Genomic DNA, 22,654 nt, shown 5'->3' on the forward strand with positions numbered 1-22,654 from the left:
GTCTACACATCTAACATCATTTAAAAAATTATATTTCATTAAACTATTCATTAAACTGTAACACATTAAACTATTATTTACATGGCAGACACTTGACACTGGGGATACACTGAGGAATCAGCAGTAAATAAAATAGAAACATTATCTGCCCTCAAGAGAGGGAAGTCTGACACTGAACAAGTAATTACAAAGCATCAGCTATTTCAAAAGTGCAGCACAGCTGGATAAGGAGCCAAATCCTCATTTACCAGACGAATTACTGAAAAAGGAAGTACTATCACCTGTGGGCATGGGACAGAACTAGTACGTTTAAGAAATGTTCTGGTTGTAAAGTCTGTAACATGTCCACACGTGTAAGTGGTTGAAAATGTGCATTTCAAGTTCAAACGAGATAATCTGATGAGGGACCAAAATCTCAGTACTACTGGCATTGCACTATGGTGTACAATGTATATTAGGAAATGGATGGGATCAAAGACGTCAAATGCTTAGAAAGAGTAGATAAGGGCAAAAAGGAGAGTGGCGAGTTAGGTGCCCGTGTTCAAAAAGTGACATTTTGGGGGCACCTGGGTGGCTCAGTTGGTTAAGCATCTGCCTTCAGCTCAGGTCATGATCCTGGAGTCCTGGGAATCAAGCCCTGGCAGACTCCCTGCTCAGAGGGGAGTCTGCTTCTCCCTCTCCCTCTGCCCCTCCCCCTGCCCCTTCTCTCTCTTGCTCACTCACTCTCTCAAGTTAGTCAGTAAAATCTTTAAAAAAGAAAGTAACATTTTCTGGTCATTTGGGAGGAATAGGGAAGTTTGGAGGAGATGATGGGATAGTAAGAGGAAAACCAAGTTTGTATCAAATCACGGACTTCAATACAAGGGTTCCAAAGGGAAGTTATCTAAGCTGAAAGATCTTGAGGGGTCAAGAAAGAAGTATACTTAATTTATATTTATATTTAATAATATAGAGATCACTGGGGATTTTATGAGGTGGGTTTTAGAAGAGTTGTGGATGCAGAATCCAATGATGTATGTTGAGAAATGAGGGAAAAATATGGGAACAGAGTTTAAACATTTTGGGCAACTATAGCCGAGGAGTAGGAGAGAGAGAGGATCTGTAGCTGAAGGAGGAAAGCAGCTAACAGAGGCCTGTTCTTATTTTGGGTCAATACTTAGCAGACTAATTTCATAAATACAGAATTTGTAAAGGATAAAGTTGAAGAAACTTGAGGGGGGCATAATATAGGCATTTAGTAAATTTCAATTTATCCTCTCTGAATATTATATTTTATCTTAGAGCATCTAAAACATCCACTAGACCAACATGAAAAACTGTTGAAAGCTTTAACACTTTATTGCATGATGTGGGTGTTGTTGTGACCGTCCTTGAGACAGTGTTCTACAAAGTGAGCCCTGTACTATGAACCAATGAGCACTGATTCCACAAGATATTCTAGGATAAAAGTTCTGTGATCAAGTTTGAAAACATATATTATAACAACTTCTTGGAAATTGGCAAATGGCAGGACTCAAAGGCTCCAAAAGTCTCATAGTAACAAAATCAGGCATTTCTTAACCTGAACATTTCCCAAGATTACAAGGTTCTGTTATCTCTTCCTTCCTTGATATATTGTTCTGTAATCTTTGGAAATATGACTCAAGGGCTAAAAATGAGTTCCACAAGTTTCTAGGATCACCGCCTAATACTGAGGAGGAAAGTATGGGTAACTTGCGGAGAATGTATTTTGCCTTCTATGCAACATTGTTCCAGAGGAACATAACCTTGGAAGAATGAACTATTCCAGGACCACCGTAATTCCCAAGCTTTTCCAAATATATCACAAGGAAACAAAATTTCTTCACAATGCCACTCAGACTTCCTTGGAGCTATTTGAAAAATGTGAGAATTTACTGGAGAACCATGTAATTTAGAAACTGAGGTCTGAGCTAATCGGCATATTCATTTTATTGATTCAATGTTCTACAATATTTCTGGGACATATACCCTGTGTTAAGACTGAGAGCAGAACCTAAGGATCTAGAAATGAACAGAACAACAACAGCAAAAAAGATCGCCACCTTTGTGTGCTTGTAGTCTAACATAAAAGATACAAAATAAAGACATATGCACTATATAGGTAGTAATAAGCGCTATGAAGAAAAATCAAGGAGGGCAGGAGCTGGAAAGTAAGGGAAGAATGGGAGAAAGGGTGGCCCTGGAAGGCATTCTTGAAGGCGTGATATTTTGGAAGAAACCTAAATGAAGTAGGAGATGAGCCACGGGGAGGACATGGAAGAAGAGCCATTCAAATGCTCTCAGATGGGGGTTTGGTGAGTTGAAGGAACAGTAAGAAATCTAGCGCATCTTGAGAAAAGAGAGACAAATTGTAGGGGGAGGGAGAGATTGAGAGAAAGAAAGTTGAAAAGGAACACATGGGTAGAACCCTGTGAGCCATGGCATGGGATTTGGGTTTTGAGTGTGATGGAAAATTACCAGAGTTTTTAAAGTATGGGAGTAAGATTATCAGTAGGAGTTCAGTTTTCCATCACTTTGACTATTTATGTAGAAGACATCTTTTCCTAATACTGGTTAATTTTGGTATTATATTTTTAAAAATTCAAATGTAATTGGGGGGCCCAATTCCTTAAACACATGAATTTTGATTCTTTAAATTACCATGTCAGACCTTTAAGAACTGTAGAAGAACTTCACAAATTAAAATACTGTATAAGATATTATTTATAGTTAAAGAAAACTGTATACTGCCAGGGATTCTCAACTCAGCTGCACATTTGAGTCACCCGCAAGATTTTTAAAAATACCTTTGTAGAACCTGACACCCCGAAGTTCTGCCTCATTTTGTTTGGGTTGAGGTCCTGGTATCAGCATTTTTAAAAATGCCCCCACGTGCTTATAATGCACAGCCTGGTTTGAAAATCCCCACCACTGGCTTTACCTATGCAAGTGATAAGCTAAAAAAAAAAAAAAAAAAAAGGCCTTGCAGGACAAAAACCAAGCTGATAGGATGTCCTGCCCCTGAGGCAAGTACTAGGACAGAAGTGGTGGTCAAAGAATACTTTATGACATTTACACATTCAAGACAAGACTATTTTCATGGTATTTACTCAAATAAACTATAAACTGAAATTGGAAAAAAAATTTTAGTGAAAGAGTGTATTGGAAATTAGCTTGGTTTGTAAAGGTATGCTAATACGGAATGTCATTTTGTCCCTTTAGGGGCAAACTAGTTTGAGCAGATGTTTCATTATATCCTTTGTCCTAAATGGCACCTTAACGGTGAAAGGAAGCAAATCGGAAGATGCCAGCTAAGCTGGCTGGGTTATACGTCGCTGGATTTGCAGCCCTCTCTCACATCCACCTTATCAGGAGGAAGGACTTAAAAATGTACTCCATACCAATATATGAAAATGGGGTCAATCCTTAGATTTTGGCCATTTATAATTTTTGGTTTAATTGTCATCTGATCAATTTGGGTTAGAATAAAATCTGAATACGAAGACAGATTTAATGAGATTTTTAGCCCCTCTTTAACAATAAGACACATACCTTTCGTTTTTAATGCAAAGAACAGATTTTTAATAAAATGGTGAAATAAACCATTATTACTATTTTAAAATAATAAATTGATATCGTATCAGAAAAGCAGCAAGTTCTCATTGGCCATTCTTCACTGGGAGCCACATGACACTGCACAAAGTAGTTTGAGTTTGACTCTTCTGATGCTCATTGTCTTTCTTGGTTTGGCCAATTAACCTCCTAGTTTTAGATTCATTTGTAAAAGACACTGTATTTTCTCCTTGCATTTTGACTGAGATCTCAATGGATTTACATTAAAGTATTAATATTCAGAAGTTAATGATTTATATCAAAATATCCTATTTTCACCCTATAACACTATATATTTTTTGCAATACCGAACTCTTCACTCAGCCATTATAAGGAAATTTAAGATTCCATTGACCTTAAGATACATTGAATAGATGCTCAACAAAATTATTACCTAATAAGATAAAAATAATAAAATTGAAATACTCTATTAGAAAAAAGATATGTGATTCCAAATAACAACACATCTATATCATTGCCACAAAAACATTGCTCTAGGAAGACCAACAACAACTTTGTGCGATGGCAACCACTCTGCAAGATGGTGGCATGACACCGGAACTGGCCGAGGTAATAAAACGACTCTGGAGGGACCCTGGAGTTCAGGCCTGCTTTGAAAGAGCATCTGAGTATCACCTCAACGACTCAGCAGCTTAGTAAGTGAATGCGTTTGACGGCAGCTATAGTTGCAACATTTTATATTAAGAATTCTAATTCTTCAAACTCCGCATTTGTAATCACCAATGAGGAAAGCAAACAGCTTTACATTTTGTTAGACTAAAATAAAATGTAGTTGAAGAGAAATAAAGATCAAGGTGACATCGTGAAACTTAAAAATCTAAGCAAAAGAGCATTTAAAATAACTAACTTTGAAACTATCTGCCTGAGACCCCTATTTCACAAATATTTTTTCCCAGTTGAAAAGAATTCATCACTCTGCACTGTCCTCAACACCAGCACGGATCGCTGGCGTGCATACTGTGGTTTCGGGCTGTTCATGTCATTTCTAGTCCAGTTACTGAAATCATCGTCTAAAATAATTTTATTAATGATACATTCTTTGGCTTCTTCGGTTCGATGATTAGGATACAGAATTCTAGAAGAAAATAATGATTTCCAAAATATTTGTGTGTTATGGGATTCTGTTTGAGTCTCAAGAAAGATTATATAATATTCACAGCTAATATCATCCAGTAGGCAATTATCAGCCACAAAGAAATTAGGAGGTTATGACAATAGGTATAATTTCATTATCAAAATTATTTTAAATTTCTAGTTTAGTAAGCGATTTTTAACGTACACTGTGGTTTTATGCCTGCAAGCATGCGTGCACGTTTGCAAATATAATCACTTACACTATATGTCCATGCACACCAATGTCTAAAAAGGTATAAATACAGCCCTTTTGATGAACTCCCAAACAGAACGTGTTAGTAGTACTTTTAAAGAAAAGATACGGTAAAGATGAACCAAATGAAAGGCTATAGGAGGACAGAACAATGAAACTTGCTTGATACATCAGATTTCTGATCATGATGGTCAGGATTATGGAGAGGAAACAAACCATATAAATTTTAGGAAAAGCTAACAGTCTTCTGTGATTACTCACTCATGTTCATTTTAAATTCCAAAGCCCTTGGAGGAAAGTCCTGCTCTTGCCTCTTTGGTGGAGTAGAGAATGCGTATCATATGATTACGTAAACTCAAAGAATTGTTTTATGTGTCCCAGTACCTAGCCACACGTTGTAATACGAACGAACAGAACTCTGTGTAGTACAGAAAACACCGCTTTTCTATATAAATCATTGATACGGGCAGTCACAATAAGAAACTGAACTGTGGGATTCGTAAGTTCTAGGGAAGAAGGGAGAGGTTAATGGTGCTGGTATACGTGCTGCCGGAGCGAGCACAAAATAGTGTTGGAGACCATGAATCCCTGTCCCCTCCAAGGTCCTTCTCGCTGGTCTAAAAATCATATTGATGTGAGACTGATTAACAGGGGAAAATCAAATCTCGTAGGTGTACATACAGGGAACCTACATGGGCATGGAAAATTCAGTCAGGTGAAATGAGGTATGCATGGTATTCCGAACTAAACAGAAGGGGGTAGTGGTCTGGGACTTGAGAGGAAAGGAATGTGTTTCACAGAGCGATAAGAGGAGCAGATGTTTGGTAATTAGATATTTGTCCTGCCATGCAGATGGGCCACTGAGATAAAACGTATCTCTGCTACATCGAGGGCAAAGACTCTCAGTTTAGATTCTTCTAGGTAGTGGAGGGAGGGGCAAGAGTTCTCTTGAGCCTGCAGAGTCTCGGCGCCTTCAGCTCAAAATAATCCACATGCCAAAGTGGCACATTCCGGGATACAGGGCGTGTGCTGTCCTGAACCCCTTCAATAGCTGTACTTAATAGATTTAGTTTGGGGTATACATTAGCAATTAAGCATTATTTTTCCACTCAAATATTCTAAGTATGTTTGCAATTGTACTATCATTATGTTTACCAGATACTTTGCTCTTCAATAGCAAAAAAAAAAAAAAAAGTATTGTTAAAATACTTTTTATTGTAATAATAAAATAACCTTTTATTGTATTTTCTTTTCTTTCTAACCTTCAGTTTAGTTTTCCTGTTTTGACACACAGAATATATAATTTACAATGGAACTATCACATTATAGATTCAGATTAAAAACATTTATCTGTTCAAATTAAACACAATTACACATTTGTACCCATTTTGTGAATGTTGCTCGTAATGGTTTTACATACCCTGGTTGATTTACAGACTAGTAGAACAAGAAATCTGATCCACCCCTCCACCTTCACTCCCACCTCCGTGTCTACGAAAATGTTTATTAAAACACCCCCAAATTTAAAGATGAACATTTTCTGCCCTTAAAGGCCCTTAAAAGAAGGATTAAATAAAACACAAAGGAAAACAGCTGAATGGCCATTGCTTTCTTCCAAAAATTCACAGATTTTTTTCAAATACTGCATTACCTTCACATTTTACAACTAAATATAGTATCAGATAGGTACCACACCCATATTTATTTCATATGTATTATATGGGGCAGTGGCCACTTCCCCTCTCTCCCTCCCTCCCTTTCTCTTCTCCCTCTCTCCCCCTTTTCCCCTTTTGCCTTTTTTCTTTTTTTGGTCAAAATAGGATATTTATTATTTTTTCAAACCTAGAGCCTCTTCAGGGAGCCTGGGTGGTGCAGTCAGTTGACCTTCTGCCTCTTGGTTTCGGCGCAGGTCCTGATCTCAGGGTCAGGTCAAGATCTCAGGATTGTGAGACCAGCCCAGGTCAGGCTCTGTGCTCATGAGGAGTCTGCTTAAGACTCTCTCCCCCTCTGCCTCTGCCCCTGCCCCTCCCCACGACTCCCCACCCCCATCCACCCTACCCCCACTCACGTGTGCATGCATACCTGCACTCTGTCTCTCAAATAAATCTTAAAAAAAACAAACAAACAAACCTATAGCCCCTTCAAATTTAGGCTAACAAAGAAGTAAGTCCTAATCGGAGCAGGGAAGGCAATGTCCTTGACAACACAACACCAACCTGCCCTCAGCGGTATTAGCAAACTGATAGGAAAAGGGCATGACAGTGACAAACAGGGGAAAGATTTTCATTAATACTTCATGGTTTACTGATTGAGTGCTATTTAAATCTAGTGTGCTATTTAAATTCTATAAGCCATAAGATTTAACAAAGACTTTACCAGGAAAAAAAAAATACTATTTTTACATGATTAGAAAAAGAATCAGGGTTTTGTTTGATCGGGTTTTTTGTTTGTTTAACAATTTGAGCTATATGTACGTTGGGCTTCTGGCTTAAGTTCTAGACCACAAGCCTGAGCACTCCAATCTTATATTTATTAAAAGCAGGCATCTTAAATGCAAATTTGTCACTCTGCTAAAGCTTCTGCTTTGCTTGCAATCATTTGTACATGCAAATGAAAGTACATTAAATGTGTCTTTACCAAAGTATTCATTTAGCTATCATTAAAATGAATTTAATCGCTATGTTGACAGGTTTGCTTTTGTTGTTGTTGTTCCTTCGTGAACCAACTGACCAACGGTAGACCAGTAGACCGTACCCATACGCAGAATTAGTCAATAGGAAATTCACAAAGGACCTGGCTTCACAAAATAGAAAACAGATAAAACGGAAAAATCTTGCAGTATTTTCTTCTGACATATCTGTATCTTGATTTGTCTTTTGCTTTTAAAAAAAAATCAGCTTTATTAGAATAAAGCATGGTGATAAATTTTCACATCGCACATACACGTGTTTCTGAACTGTGATTCCCTATTTGTCATTTGGCCAAAATCCCTTTGGGGCATTCACTCAGTTTTTTTCAGCTCAAAAGCAGAAAGATCCTGCGAGAATAAATTATCCGTATTGCTCTTAATTTTTTTTTAAAGTGATAACATAGTTTTGCTGTTTAAGGCATTGTGTGAGGTACTAACACATAATAACTCTTCAACTTAGCCCTGAAAAATTCAACTTTTGAATGGTAAGTAATATTTAGCTAGATCCTAGCCCTCGAATTCTGTCTGGATGGATGGGTGCCCACCGAGATCTTCCTATTTAGCTACGTATGTGAACTTAGTAAAAGTCTGTAAGGCTTTTATGACAAAAGTTCGCCATTATATTAAACTATCTCTATTTAGTATTTTCGCAGAAGTAGCCATTTTGCTAAGCTATTAAAGTGTTAGTAATGAAAGTCTAGAATAGTGGTTGTCAACTGTTTTGAAAGCAATGAAATACTTCTAAGTTTAAAGACATGATCTGGTTTCAAAAAGGAGGCCAGGAGCAGCTTCTGTCCTCTCATCTAACAGACTCTTAGAGAGCAGTTTACTCAGACCTATTCCTCCTCCTTACGATCCCTACATCCTGTGGGCAAAGAGAGGGCGGTATTCAGCTTGGTAATGGTAGGGCTTTTAAAGAAGCCCTCCAGGAAAGAGTTAAGGACACTGATACACGGGGGGGAAGAGAAGAGCAGTAGGAGTGAATGCAGTGTCTAAGTCCAGCCTTCTGTCCCTTGGCTGGGTCACCAATGTCATGAGTTAGTTCCATTGTGAGCCAGCAAGAAAGTCAAAAGTTTTTTTATTTTAATTGCACTAACTGTATATAATCTTGGCACTTGACACAAATGGTCTAGAGTCCTAAACTAGATAATCTGTGGAGAACAACATTATTGCAACCAATTACTCTCTTAAAATTCAAGGTGCCTAAATTCAAACTACAGCATTTTTAGGATAGTCTAGTGCCTAGTATAATAAGATAGCATTTTGGTTTTGGATGATCAAAACCTGAAAATAGAGCTTTTCTCTGAAATATGTCCATACGCCATCAATTCTGTTACATACACCTCCTAAAACACAGGCTAAGGCAGCAGCGACCTAGCAACCGTTGTAAGAGGCCTCCACGGGTTAGCTGTGGGCCACACTTAGCACTCGGCCGCATCGGGCCACCGAGCTCCGATGAGCAGAATTTAGAAAGCACCGGTCTAGAGCTCACTGATTTTAATGGGCCCTGAAGTAAAAATTCATTTGTACCGAATCCTGGTCTCTTCGAACATAAATTTGAAAACTGTACACTATTTTTGTTGTTTTATTAGCTACCTTAATGATGTCGACAGAATCACAGCTCCTGGATATGTCCCAAACGAGCAAGACGTGCTACATTCTCGAGTGAAAACAACTGGAATCATTGAAACTCAATTCTCCTTTAAAGATTTGCATTTCAGGTATGCACCCTTGTCTTTTCTAATCATCAACAGAAATATTCAATATTTTTTCACAGAGAAAGGTCTAACCCATATTCAAGTTCAGGGAGTGCTTGGGCATCCTTCCCAGACCTCGTTCGCTTTCAGTACCACCTGCTCTTACTGCCTTCCTGCGGCCCTACACCCACCCCTCATCCTGAGCCCCACCCCTTCCTTAGAAACATGCCTCATCTTGACCAGGTGGGAGCTAGATTTCAATTTCCTCTTGAAACTGATATCCTACTTTGGAAAAAAAAAAAAAGAGAGAGAGAGAGAGAGGGAGAAAATATTTAAATAAAATTTAGGTAACAGGTGGCACAGATACTATGTCCTTTGCCCTCCAGTCTCCCGTTTGCCTGAAATATTCTTATTCATTCCCTTAATTTAAAAAATGCAAATAATTGAGAGAACTATTTGAATGTGATGCTATTTACTGAAATAACAAGACCTATTTTATAAGAATGTTTTGGGTATGAAAATGAGTCCACTATTTTTATTGCTGTCACATTATCAAGACCTTTCTAGAAATGCTACTGTAAAACCACTCATTTACTATACCAAGAAATGGAAATCCAAACCGTAGTGTTATAAAATGTCACGACACTTAAGTGCCTCTCCCTGTGGATTGTGCATAAGATGGACTGTTAAACATTAAAACCAGGTTCCAGATGTACCACTTAATAAAATGAAAAAAATAAAAATGCAATTAATAAATTCATTCGTGGATGCAAACTGGGAATATTTTTTCAAAGTAGAAAAACCAAACAAAAGTGACATGAATTATCTGTATCCATTTGTGAAGCAAAACTGACTTTGGTGGGATAAAAGCTTTAAAAATGTTTTTATTATTAAAATTGGTGAGACAGAATATCTAATTAGAATACATGTTACATAGATAGCCAGGATATTTTCAAGTTAATATCAAAGAAAGCTCTTCAAAATTTACACCTGAATTTCAGGTCCACAAACAGTTAATTTTCTGACAGATGAGTCAAAGATCAAACCAGGACAAAGGGACTGCCAAGACTTGGATCAACATCTACTCTTGGCAAATGTGAGCAGTTTGTCTCCAGTCCTGTCATGGCTGCCGTGCGGTTCCTCTTTGGCAACTACTTTCTCCAGATTCCTGGTTTTTGATCCAGTCTCTAAGGCTTTCCGATGGGAATCCAAGTCCAATTGCTAGGACCCTCGCCCCTCCTAAGCCTGGCAAAGCATTACACAAGCTAATGGAATTTTCTGGAGTTTAGACTGGATCACAAACCAGCTATGAAAATTATTATCACATACTGAATACCTAGAAGCTTACAACTCCAGTCAGTCCATGCAACACCAATTTAGTATCTTCTCAGAAATGGTCACTGTCATAAATTATCTGTTTTAAGTATCTGTTCTTTGAACATTCCAAACCTTAGGGCCTTTGCACTTGCTGTTCTGTTTGCCTAAAATGCTCTGACCCTGGATCTCTGCAAGGACTGACTCCTTATCATTAAGTTCCCAAACGAGCTGCTGTCTCCTCACAGAGCCTTGATAGTTCTGTCTACCATCCCTGTGTATACTTGTCACTACTATACCCAATTATGTGCTGGTAAACGTATCAATAGCTCTCTGGGACAGGGGAAGAGGAAAGCCTGATGTGTGGTGCTTGAAGATTCCCTTGGTATAAAAATACCGTAACAATGGCTAATTGCCACTTAGCAATGCGAGGTCACTAAACACAGTATTGGGAAGAAATGCAAACAGCTCTCACTTGCCCTACCAATGTGAGCCAATGCCTTTTACAACATTGAAATATCACACTATTTTGTTCTTTAAAAAAAAAAACACCTTACTAATCTATGAAATCGCCTTCTTTATTTGTTTGGTCTTTTGTTTCTGTTTCTGTCTCATATGCTCTGAGCTCCGGGAGGGTAGGAGCCGTGTCTTTACAGTACCACCTCTGTGATTATCCCAGTGGCTAGCGCAGAGTAGGCCTACGGTCAGCTCTTGCCGGATGAATAAATGTGCCACACCAATCACTGTATGGACCCTATTCATACACACTCCTTGAAACATGTTGAACTGAGCATTCCTGCCCTTATGTTAGACAAAGAGTCAAAAAAAAAAAAAAAAGTAGGCTAAAATGAAATAAAAGATTTCCCCCAGATCATACATAGAAGTGCTAGAAATGTGATTACAGAACACATCTTTCTAACTTCCAAGACCACCCTTCTTACACTACATACCTCTGTGGCTATGAAGTAAATCGGAGCAGAAATCATTCTTTCTCCCATAGATTAAGTGCTCCTTCCAATGTAGCTGATCCTTCATAACTCCCTTCGGAGACAAGAGGGAACAGGGGATAAAGTGATAGCCCCGGGGAGCTCTCTCTCAGTTGGCAGGGCTCTGGTACCTTCGCACATCTGTGCTTTTGAAACCAGGAGATACGACGACTGCCAAAGAGCACCCCAAACCTCAGAAACTCACGTTCATTTCCTGGAACATCTATTTCTCTCAGTACCAAATAATACCCATAAAATTTTAAAAATTATATTGAGTAGAATACAGCATTTGCATTAATTTTTAAAAAAATAAAACCTTATTTTAAAGATATGTGACCTCATAATAGGCCTCTTCAGATTATACCTCTAAACCCCCATCGGTGCATCATCATTTTCCCGTCCTTTCGCAGCGCCGTGGTTTGTGAGGCACTGTCTGAGCCCCACAGGTAGGTGATTGCCTCTGCTACTTTCCTATCTTGCCTAGGAAAGGGCTTGCTAATGCTCTCTGACAGCATTACTGCTGAAATGGAAGGTGTCTGGGAACTGGCTTGTAAAGCCAAGTTAGGACTTCTTTTTGACGTAACATTTTCTGCACTACACAACTACTACCTCTTTGCCATTCATGAGAACAGGTTTTTAACTCTTTTAATAGGTTTTGCTTTTCCTCCCACTAAAGAGGGTTTGTTATTAGAAGGCATCTTCAATAAGGAAATGGAGAATATTAATTACTCATTCAAATGCAGGGAATTTCTCTAAACACAAGTGTTTAAACAATGAAATTTTGGGGGCACCTGGGTGGCACAGCGGTTAAGCGCTTGCCTTCGGCTCAGGCCGTGCCCGGTGTTCTGGGATCGAGCCCCACATCAGGCTCCTCTGCTATGAGCCTGCTTCTTCCTCTCCCACTCCCCCTGCTTATGTTCCCTCTCTCACTGGCTGTCTCTACCTCTGTCAAATAAATAAATAAAATCTTTAAAAAAAAAAAAAAAAAGACAATGAAATTTTGAAAATATTTAAATTTTACTACAAAATATAAAAAAGGCAACTCTACTTTCTTAAGAAACTATTTAAAATCACTTAATCACATTTTTAAGTTTGATCACAGCAACTGAGACATACTAATCCCTTAATAAATTCCCACAGTTAAATCACTTTTCTTTTTTTTCTGAAAGGGCTGAATAGGATTATCTAAAGGTGCACAGGCTTTTGTAGTGTAAAATTTGGTAGTATTTCAAAATAGAAAGTATAAAAATAAGATACCTTCCAACTTCATTTCAGTAAGTGCCCAGGTATTAAAATACATTGCAGTAGCATTGATTTGTATTCACATAGCAGGCATCATCCTATGATTATTCAAAACTAAAGATTAAATTTGCATATTAAATTAGAGAACTGTAGAATTTTAAACAGGAGCATCAAAATGAAAAATTCTCTCTGCCAATACACTGCATCATCTTCCTGTATCACCTAATTTGATGGGGATTACCTTAGAGTTCTTATCAAACCAGAACTCCAACAGTCAAACATAAAAGAAATTATCTTTACAGAATTATCTTTACAGATGTTAAAGTACTATGTAAATGGAAAATACAAGTGTGAGCTCTTTTATCGTTATAAAATAATTCCTCAGGACAAAGAACTTAAAGATTTACAAGGCTTATCAAACAATTATAGAGAAGTCACTTCCCAATTGTTCCACAAGAAGAGGATTGAAAGGACATAAAACTATGTCAAAGAGAAGTCAGCAACTATTACAATGTAGAGCTTCAGGTTTTGTTAAGTTCAACATAACTATTTTCAATAATGTTCGAGTGGATCTGTGATAGGACATAAATTATAATTTTCTTGAATTTTAAATTGTTCATGTGCACTGTGTTCCTCTTTGTGGGGGTGTGAGTCGGCTTAAGAGTGAGTCTGCTGCTAGATCCCAAGTTAGCTTTATCGTTGTCTCCTAAATCTCACAGAGCAATAACTCATAGATAACTATTTATTTGTTTCAGGTATGTGCACGGTCAATATTATCCAAACAGTAAGCTCTATAACATGTCTAATTTATTCTAGTGATATATTTTAATGACTTTATAAATTATGTTATTCAATAATTAAGAGAATTATCTACTGGGCATTTTAATTTCCGAACAGACACCACACATTGAGTAGAAAGTACATCATGTTATTAACAACTATGAGCATTTAGAGACCTGAATTTTTTATGGTTATAAGTCCTTTTGATTCTGTTTTTTCTATCGCTAGCAATTAAGGGATTTAGAATGATCTCTGTGCATAACTCTTTTGTCCACAAATATTTACCCTGATCTATTTTCAGAACTTGGCACAGCTTTGCTATGTCTGTATAGTGATGACAGAGATGTATGTGGTCCTTTCATATGTGGCCATCTTAAGAAGTTATACCAATTCCGATACAACCAAGTATCTTAGAACGACTCCACTCAACAAAATAATTTAAAATAAATTCCAACCCAGATTAGGTCTGCTTTATCTGTGGTCAAATATATAGATGTCAGAAATGCCCTTTTTTCCAAGAGAAGTCACATACTTTATAGGAAGAGCAAAGACTTCTAACAAATTAGCTGCAGTACCACTAGCAATCTTTGGCTATCCTACATTATGTAATAATTTTGTAAGCACTACAAAGTACAGATTACTTCATTATAATCTATTCTAATATGAAGAGTGAATAATCTGGTATGGTTAAATATTTAGGCAACTGTTTGACATAAAGCCATAAAACTCAACAGTTTTCCCAATTGTTTAAAATAGTCTACACAACTCAATTGCTGAATATAAAGCCATAAAGCCCTGATGACTTGCCCTACATTAATGCCGTGGTTAGTTAAATAATCAATGTTCAGCTGTCACTTAAAAGCCTTGCCAGTGGATTTTTAGCTGTATCATACAACTCGGGCATTTAAAAGCTTTTTTTTAATTTAAGAATTCCAACTGAGCTATCAGAGTTAATAAGGAAATATGTATTACCAAACAAATAAATAAGTAAAATAAAACTTCTTCACCCAAATGAGAATTGCACATTCCATTCAATATCATTAATGCTCTGGTTACTTTCACTACTCAGGGAATCAAGGCTACTCAGTCTGTATCACATGGACATTACCTCATTGATTGTCCCTGCAGATTTGACCAATGCAAATATTCAGTCAGCGAGAATGCATGTTTTTCTCATATTTCTCCTTTTGTTTTTCACAAAATGGTCATGATAGAATATACATGTGTTCATATTCATGTATATTCTGATATATTTATATATTCACATATATTCTTACATATATTTTTAGATACGAGATATTTCTTATTCAATGAAATATTTAAGTAAAAGCTTCTACTTCGGGAATCTCTAAGCTGTTTCAATAGGTTTCAATACTTCACAACTCTAAAATAAGCACCAAATTAAAATTTAGACGAAGAGCTAAAAGTGAAGAGAGATGTATGAAAAGAAATTACTACAATAGCAGCAAAGAACACATCACTTCTTAGAGCTAACATATTATCCAATAGACTCAGTATGAAAACAAAACTCCAGCTTTTGGTCTGATTTGCTAATGACCATTTCAATTCTGTAGTGGCAGGCGGCATCAGAGCAATGTCCTGTGCTCCCTGGACCTTTGTCTCTAACGTCAACCTGAGCACATGCGCATACATGTGAGTCATAAAATGAGAAGGTAATTAGCATGCAGTCTAAGACTTTCAAAAGCCATTTTTAATCAATCTGACAAAACCCTCACAGGACAAATCTTTGTCTTCCCTTCCTCAGGAGAAAGCTAAGCCTATTAAAACATGTTTAGTGAAGACTGCATGATACATTAAAAGAACAGTGGGCTAAGGGTCATATTACACACTATACCCCTCGCTAATTGTATATATTTACCCGAAGAGGAGAATAGCTACCCTTACACAAAGATGTTAATGTCAACAGTAGGCTGTGAAGAAGCTGAATGATCAGAGAAAGCCAGGAGAGCCAGCGAGATTGCTGGGCTTGCTCTGAATTTCATCTCAAAGATTTTTCCAAACATTCTATTTCTTGGGAAAGCCATTTGAGAGCATTACATTGTAGAAAAGAAAAACAGAGAAAGTACATGAAGTTTCTGTTTCTCCCTTTTCCTGGGGAGTTTAAATTCCCTCCAGAGTTCATAAATTGGTAATACCCATATCTTGATAATTCTTATTACTGTTCTCATTGCAAGGGATTCCCTGCAAATTTTTTTCTGATTTTAAAACTATTAACATGAGTGAAATAAGGTTATCCTCCTTGAGATAAAATATTTGATCACTGTGCCAGGAATCTGAGCAGTTCCACTAATAGAATATCCTCAGATTTATAAGTTTTGAATATAATCGAATTGAAAATATAAATGTAATTTAAAAAAGAAATAATCAGATAGATGGAGATAGCTTACTTAGTTGGCCATAAAAGCAGAGAAAAAGAGGCTCAAAAAGAAACGATAGTTAGACAAACCCAAGTCCTGTTGGGTGTGGAAAACTTAACCAAGGTGTCCTGGAATCTGGTTCCTACGGCAGTATCATTTCTACTGTGGAGACTGAATATTGGACTATGTTAGCACAGACATCTATCCATCGAGCAACTTTTCTCCTCATTCCACGATTAGTTAGCTCTCCATTGTGAGATGCCCACAATGGAAGCAAACCCTGAAAAGAGGACTAGAACGAAAGAGGAAACAAGGATTATGGAGATGCTTCCATGTTCAAATCTAGTGGGTGGAGATACAATGGGTGGTTTTAGTTTGAAAAGCTTACCAGGAGTTTAAACCTACTGATGCATATTCAATCTTCAGCACACCAAAATCCACAAGTCCACGTATCTTTGTTCAACCACAGTATTACATTTCTTTGCCAACAAATGATCCACCACATATTCGTCTATGACCACAACACCTAGAATCCCGACAGTCTATACTATTACCATTAAAATCATAGAACAAAACATCTGGGAAGGGGAGTTTTACCTTTTTGTCCAGTTTGACAACACACAGAACTACTGTCTGTCCTAGGGGAAGAAGGACAGAACACAGTGAAGGCAATTCCAACCTACTGGTGGTAGTTTAAGAGTTTAAAAGCTAACCGTGGACACTAGGTATGAACCGATAAGTTTATAGTTTAAAATTTGAGTCAGTTGTTGTGGACTGCTCACACCCTGGCAAATAAACTCTCATTAGGTGTGTTACATTAATTTTAAGACATTATAATTGGTGGGAACTTATGGAGGAACTATAAGTTATGATCTAAACTATTTCCATTTGTCCTACATTTTATAATATCAATAAAGCTATAGATGAAATGTTTTCAAAGTCTGAAAAAAAGACTAAGAATAGATCAACAAAATATTTGACTAAAATTTAAAGGTCTGACTGCATATTAATTATCTTTGCTTCTATAAGAGTGTTGACTCGTTTTTAAAAATTAAATGTGTTGGTTGGTTTACACATAATATAACCTTAAAGTCAAAATTCTGTCCTCTTCCTCCATTTATATTACAAGTCCGACACTACAGACGGTTTGGTATTAGCAGCACCTACAATAGTGTTTATTGACCCTGGATTTACGTTTCCAAAGCACCTAACTACTGATTTCTTCAACATTATCTTGAATATTGTGAGCATCTCCTCTTTCCATCTACTACTCAAGTCTTTTTGCATTGGTGTGTGTGTGTGTGTGTGTACACACATACAGATTTGAGGAATTCAGTTCTATATGTCTATTCCCTGCCTGAAGCATAAAGTAATAGGATGTACTCTACAATGTACTCTACTTTCGGTTATCTTCAACAAGTCAGCTGATTGGCATTCATTACCGTACAGGTGTTGCCTTTGAAATCTCTGTACAGCTTGCATGTTTCTCGGTAATTAACATGTTGTGGGTAAACTATTACAAAATCCGCATAATTTTTCTGCCTCTGGTCTCTTCCTTACCAAATCTATCTTCTGGACTCAGATCAAAGTGACCTAACATAACAAACAAGCAAACAATGTTAATTCTCTGCCCCCAAATCTCCCATAGCTCCCCCACCGATTGCAATATAAATGTCATCTTCTCGTGTAATACAAAAGACCCAGTTCATCTATTTCAGGACTAACATGTCAATTTACTTCCACCTGCTCAGATCCTGTGCTCTTGCTCTTTCCTCCGCTGCCTCTGCCTGGAACGTTGTCCCTGACATTCACTTGGCTCAATCCCTCATCTCCTTAAGTGTTTAAGTAGCAGTTTCCAGGTAGTTTAGTTCAAATTGTGACTCACCCCTGCACTCCCTATATTTATATCCTGTCTGTTCACACGCACATACGCACACACACAGGCCTCACCACCACTGCCACCACCACCACCTCCACATAGATTAGAATCTTCTTTAGATTCTAATGCCTGGCATGATAAGTATTCATTGAATAAATGAATAATTATCAGGCCGTTTATCTCAGTGGTTTTACCTAAGTTTTCACGTTCCCGAAAATATAAATTATGTGCTTTCCCCAGACATGCCGTGTTCTCTCATTCCTTGATGACTGACATATGCACTTGATATCAACCCCCCCATCCCCTTAACACCATCCTATAAAGCAATCCTTTATAGGAAAGAAAGTGATGTGAGAGAAAGTAAATGGAGATGGGGCAAGACAATTCACATGGAGGCTCAAGGAGGCTTCCTTGTGGAGGAGACAATGACTGTAAGACCTGCGAGGTGAGAAAGAGGCAGGATCATGTCATGAAGAAAGGAGTCAAGTCACCTGGGAAGGAGACGGGCTGTACCAAAGTCCTGAAGCAGCAAAAGGTTAGGTTTATACTAAAGGACCTTCAAGAGTAGCCTTGTGATCGGACTGTATTAAAGAAGAAAGTGGTATGAACTAAGCTGGGAAAATTAAGCAGGAACCCACATCGCCGGAGCCCTAAGATCAGCCTGTGTGTGGTTCTGTGGCTGAGAAGCCTGTAGGAAGTTGCAGAACTCTGGCTGTGGCCCTACTGAGAACGGTCAGTGGCTTGTACAAGAGAAGGGGCCTTGGGAAGAAGTGGATGAATTGGGAAACGCATTTTGCACGTGTATTATATGGAGGGTAAGCAAAATGAAGTTCTTAAAAATAACTCCTAGTGCCTTTACTGAGCTACAGGGTTGAGCCGCATTTTCAAACAGCTCCTCTGAGTAAGCTCCAAGATGGCTCAGGCTGACTCAGCTTTCCCTCTGGGCTCACACTTTACCTTGTGTATCCGTATACTATTATATAGTGCGGGCACCTGGGCGGCTCAGTCAGTTAAGTGTCCGACGGTTGATTTCGGCTGGGGTCAAGTTCTCAGGGTCCTGGGATTGAGCTCTCTGTCAGGTTCATGCTCAGCAAGAGTCTGCTTGAGATTCCTCCTCCCACTCCCTCTGCCCCTGCCCCTTCCCTTGCTTTCTCTCTCTCTCTCTCAAGTAAATATAATCTTTAAAATAAAATATCATTTATCATATAATCCTATAATAACATATTGTTTTTCTCTCTCCAAGACAGCAAGCTCTTTGAAGATAGTAACAGTATCTTTTCATCTTTGTGTTGGAAGGCCTAACACAGTGTCTCGCACAAAAAATGCGAACAAGAATGAATGAATGAATGAATGAATGAATGAATGAATGAATGTAGGAAGAACTAAGAGAAGAAGCAAGAATCATAGTATCAGAACTATGTTAGCCTCCAATCTTTTTGTAGGTTCTGTTCAAGACTATGCATAGACGTGTTTTTTTTTTAATTTTAGTTCCGGTGCAGTTACACGCAGTGTTCTATTAGTTTCAGGTGTACTATACAGAGACGCAACACTTCTACCCTATGCACAGACTTCCATCAAAAATCTCTCAAGTCTGGGGCGCCTGGGTGGCACAGCGGTTAAGCGTCTGCCTTCGGCTCAGGGCGTGATCCCGGCGTTCTGGGATCGAGCCCCACATCAGGCTCCTCCGCTATGAGCCTGCTTCTTCCTATTCCACTCCCCCTGCTTGTGTTCCCTCTCTCGCTGTCTGTCTCTATCTCTGTCGAATAAATAAATAAAATCTTTTAAAAAAAAATCTCTCAAGTCTACTAAATTTCTTACTAAAATTGCAAACTGCTAAAAATTACCCAATCCCTCAAAGTCAGTATGCAATTTTATCTAGCTTGCATGAATTAAAAAAAAAGAACAGAACAAGAAAAAAAGCTGAACTTCCTCTTTTTCTGTAGTCCTTGGGCTGCAAATTGGGCAAATAAAATATTTTATAGTCAATGAAAATCAAAAGATTATCTTTTAAAGATATGAGAGCGTTCATTTATACTTCTAAATGTTAATACTAATGTAACATTTGGTGGGTAGTTCTAAGTAAGACTTGTTATTCTGTTTTATTTTTTTTAAAGAATGTTCGACGTAGGAGGACAGAGATCGGAGAGAAAGAAATGGATTCACTGCTTTGAAGGTGTTACATGCATTATATTTTGTGCCGCACTCAGCGCCTATGACATGGTCCTAGTGGAAGATGAGGAAGTGGTGAGTCTCAACGGAAAATAAAGCCAGGGTAAAACAAAACACCAAGCATTTGTGCTTTCCAACATTACTACCACATTCCCCAACTCAGGGAAGATCTTCCAAACATAGATGTTACTTCTCGAGCCTGGTGTATAATGCCCAATGTTAATGTTTTGCAAATAATAATCCTACGCACGCTCACCTTTATACCTAACAGAACAGAATGCACGAGAGCCTGCACCTGTTCAACAGTATCTGCAATCACAAGTACTTTGCAACCACCTCCATTGTGCTGTTTCTCAATAAAAAAGATCTCTTTCAAGAAAAAGTAACCAAAGTGCATCTTAGTATCTGCTTTCCAGAATACACTGGTAAGATACTTTTTTCTTTAATTCTCTACAAAATTCTTATGTAGACCTATATTTTCCTATCTTCATCTTGAAAGGTAACATTTATGAAGTTAGGGCTTCTGGTAATTGCCTGAGTCACGTGTATGATCCAGACTGGAAGAACTCTTGCAGAGAAATAGGACACCCTCTCTACACTGTCGGCATTAAAGCAAAGCTCTGATGAATGCATGGGAGATGAGGTGGACCAGCGTTGCTACCCTGTGTATTACACAACACTGAACTATATCATCGTAAACATTATAAATGATATAATACGCTCCAAATTGACATTTTTTAAAGATTAATTTTATTCAAGAGAGAGAGAGAAAGAGAGAGGAGAGAACAAGAGGGAAGGGCAGAGAGTCCGAAGCAGACGGTGCTGAGTGTGGAGCGTGACGCGGGGCCCAATCTCAAGACCCCGAGTTCATGACCTGAGCGGAAACCGAGAGTCAGACACGCAGCTGACTGCGCCCCCCCAGACACCCCCCCAAACTGGCACTTTTTATGTATTTCCTAATGAAACTTTATAATGCAGTTTTTTCTCAAAGTCTGAATTAAGTTTCCTGAGGGACAGCTTGAATGATTTTGAGAATAGTGACATTTTCTCTTTCCAGCTTTCATTTTCCAGTTTTCTTAGGTCCTAGAATTCTTGTGCTGATCCTGTTAATGACTGCAAAGGTCAGGCTCTATAAGCGGGTTTTTTTTTCCTTCAGAGACACTTTTTTTTGTATATAGTTACACGCTCCATTAATGAACTTGTATGTAAGATGGAAATACTTATGATTTAAACGACAAACGGGGGCGCTTGGGTGGCTCAGTTGGTTAAGCATCTGCCTTTGGCTCAGGTCATGATCTCAGGGTCCTGGGATTGAGCCCCACATGGGGCTCCCTGCTCAGAGTAGAGTCTGCTTCTCCCGCTGCCTCTGCCCCTCCCCCGCACTCATGTGCACATTTGCTCTGTCAAATAAAATCTTTTTAAAAAAACAAAAAAAACACAAGTAGAAGTCCAATTCCACCACTTCATTTCATGGGTAGCCGGATGTTATTAGAAGCATGGCATTCTGTCATAGCAGGTATTCATGCTAATCTAAAACTGGTGCTTCTATCTTTCTTCTAGCTTTGTAAATATTAATTATATGTTAACACATCTATCATGTGATTAAATAGAATCACGATTCCATGTTAAATATTACAAACTAAATATAGACTCAATAAGGCTCTGCATGTTTTCTTCTAACTAATAAACTGCTTTATTTCTTAGAGCAGGTTTTAGTTTACAGGACAAATGAATGGAAAACGCAGAGTTCTCATCTACTCCCTTTCTGGTCAGCTTCCCATTTCTCCTACTATTAACATTTGTTATAATTGACTAACAGGTATTGATACGTTATAACTAAAGTCCATAGTTTAGTAGGGGCACTCTGTGTTCTACAGTTCTGTGTGCTTTGCCAAATTCATGTCATGTCCCCACCGTTACAGTAACATACAGAATAGTTTCACTGCCATCAGAATCATCTGTGTTCCACTATAAACCTATGCTTTACCCCTTCCCTCCAACTTGTGGCAATCTCTGATCTTTTAACTCTATCTATAGTTGTGCCCTTTCCAGAATGGCATAGAGCTATGATCATACAATATATGGCATTTTCTGACAGACTTTCACTTTTCATTATAAAATGCAATATGCATTTAAATGTCCTCCATGTCTTTTCATGGGTTGGTAGTCCATTTCCTTTTACTGTTGAATAATATTTCATCCCATAAGCCAGTTTCTTTGATCTTTCACCTATCGAAAGACATCTTAGTGACTTCCAATTTTGGCCAATTACAAATAAAGCTGCTATAAACATCTATTTCAGGATTTTGTGTGCATGTAAGTTTTTGTGTATGTATCTAGAAGCCCACCTGCTGGACTGTATGGTAAGACTCTATTTAGCTTTGTAAGAAACTGCCCAAGTGCCTTCCAAAGTGGCTGTACCATTTTGAGTTCCTGTGGCTCCACATCTTTGCCAGCATTTGGTGTTGTTAGTGTTTTGGATTTTAGCCACATTACATGGTTTTAAAGATGGGCCCCCGTGGAATTTTTCTCCTAGTTACAATAGAGTGAGGAACAAAAA

The 22,654-nt window shown here is 38.1% G+C and overlaps 1 protein-coding gene across 1 annotated transcript in view; it reads left to right on the forward strand.

Moving 5' to 3' along the window:
- Nucleotides 1-22,654, forward strand: part of GNAT3 (G protein subunit alpha transducin 3) — a 54,849-nt gene that overhangs the window by 29,771 nt on the left and 2,424 nt on the right. The window contains exons 4-7 of the mRNA XM_008686177.1: nucleotides 4,111-4,268; nucleotides 9,242-9,370; nucleotides 20,040-20,169; nucleotides 20,366-20,519. Coding sequence (XP_008684399.1) covers nucleotides 4,111-4,268; nucleotides 9,242-9,370; nucleotides 20,040-20,169; nucleotides 20,366-20,519 — 571 coding nt within the window. The remainder of the gene's footprint in view (nucleotides 1-4,110; nucleotides 4,269-9,241; nucleotides 9,371-20,039; nucleotides 20,170-20,365; nucleotides 20,520-22,654) is intronic.

This window comes from Ursus maritimus, unplaced genomic scaffold (assembly GCF_017311325.1).
Source record: "Ursus maritimus isolate PB19 unplaced genomic scaffold, ASM1731132v1 scaffold_3, whole genome shotgun sequence".
Lineage (NCBI taxonomy): Eukaryota > Metazoa > Chordata > Mammalia > Carnivora > Ursidae > Ursus > Ursus maritimus.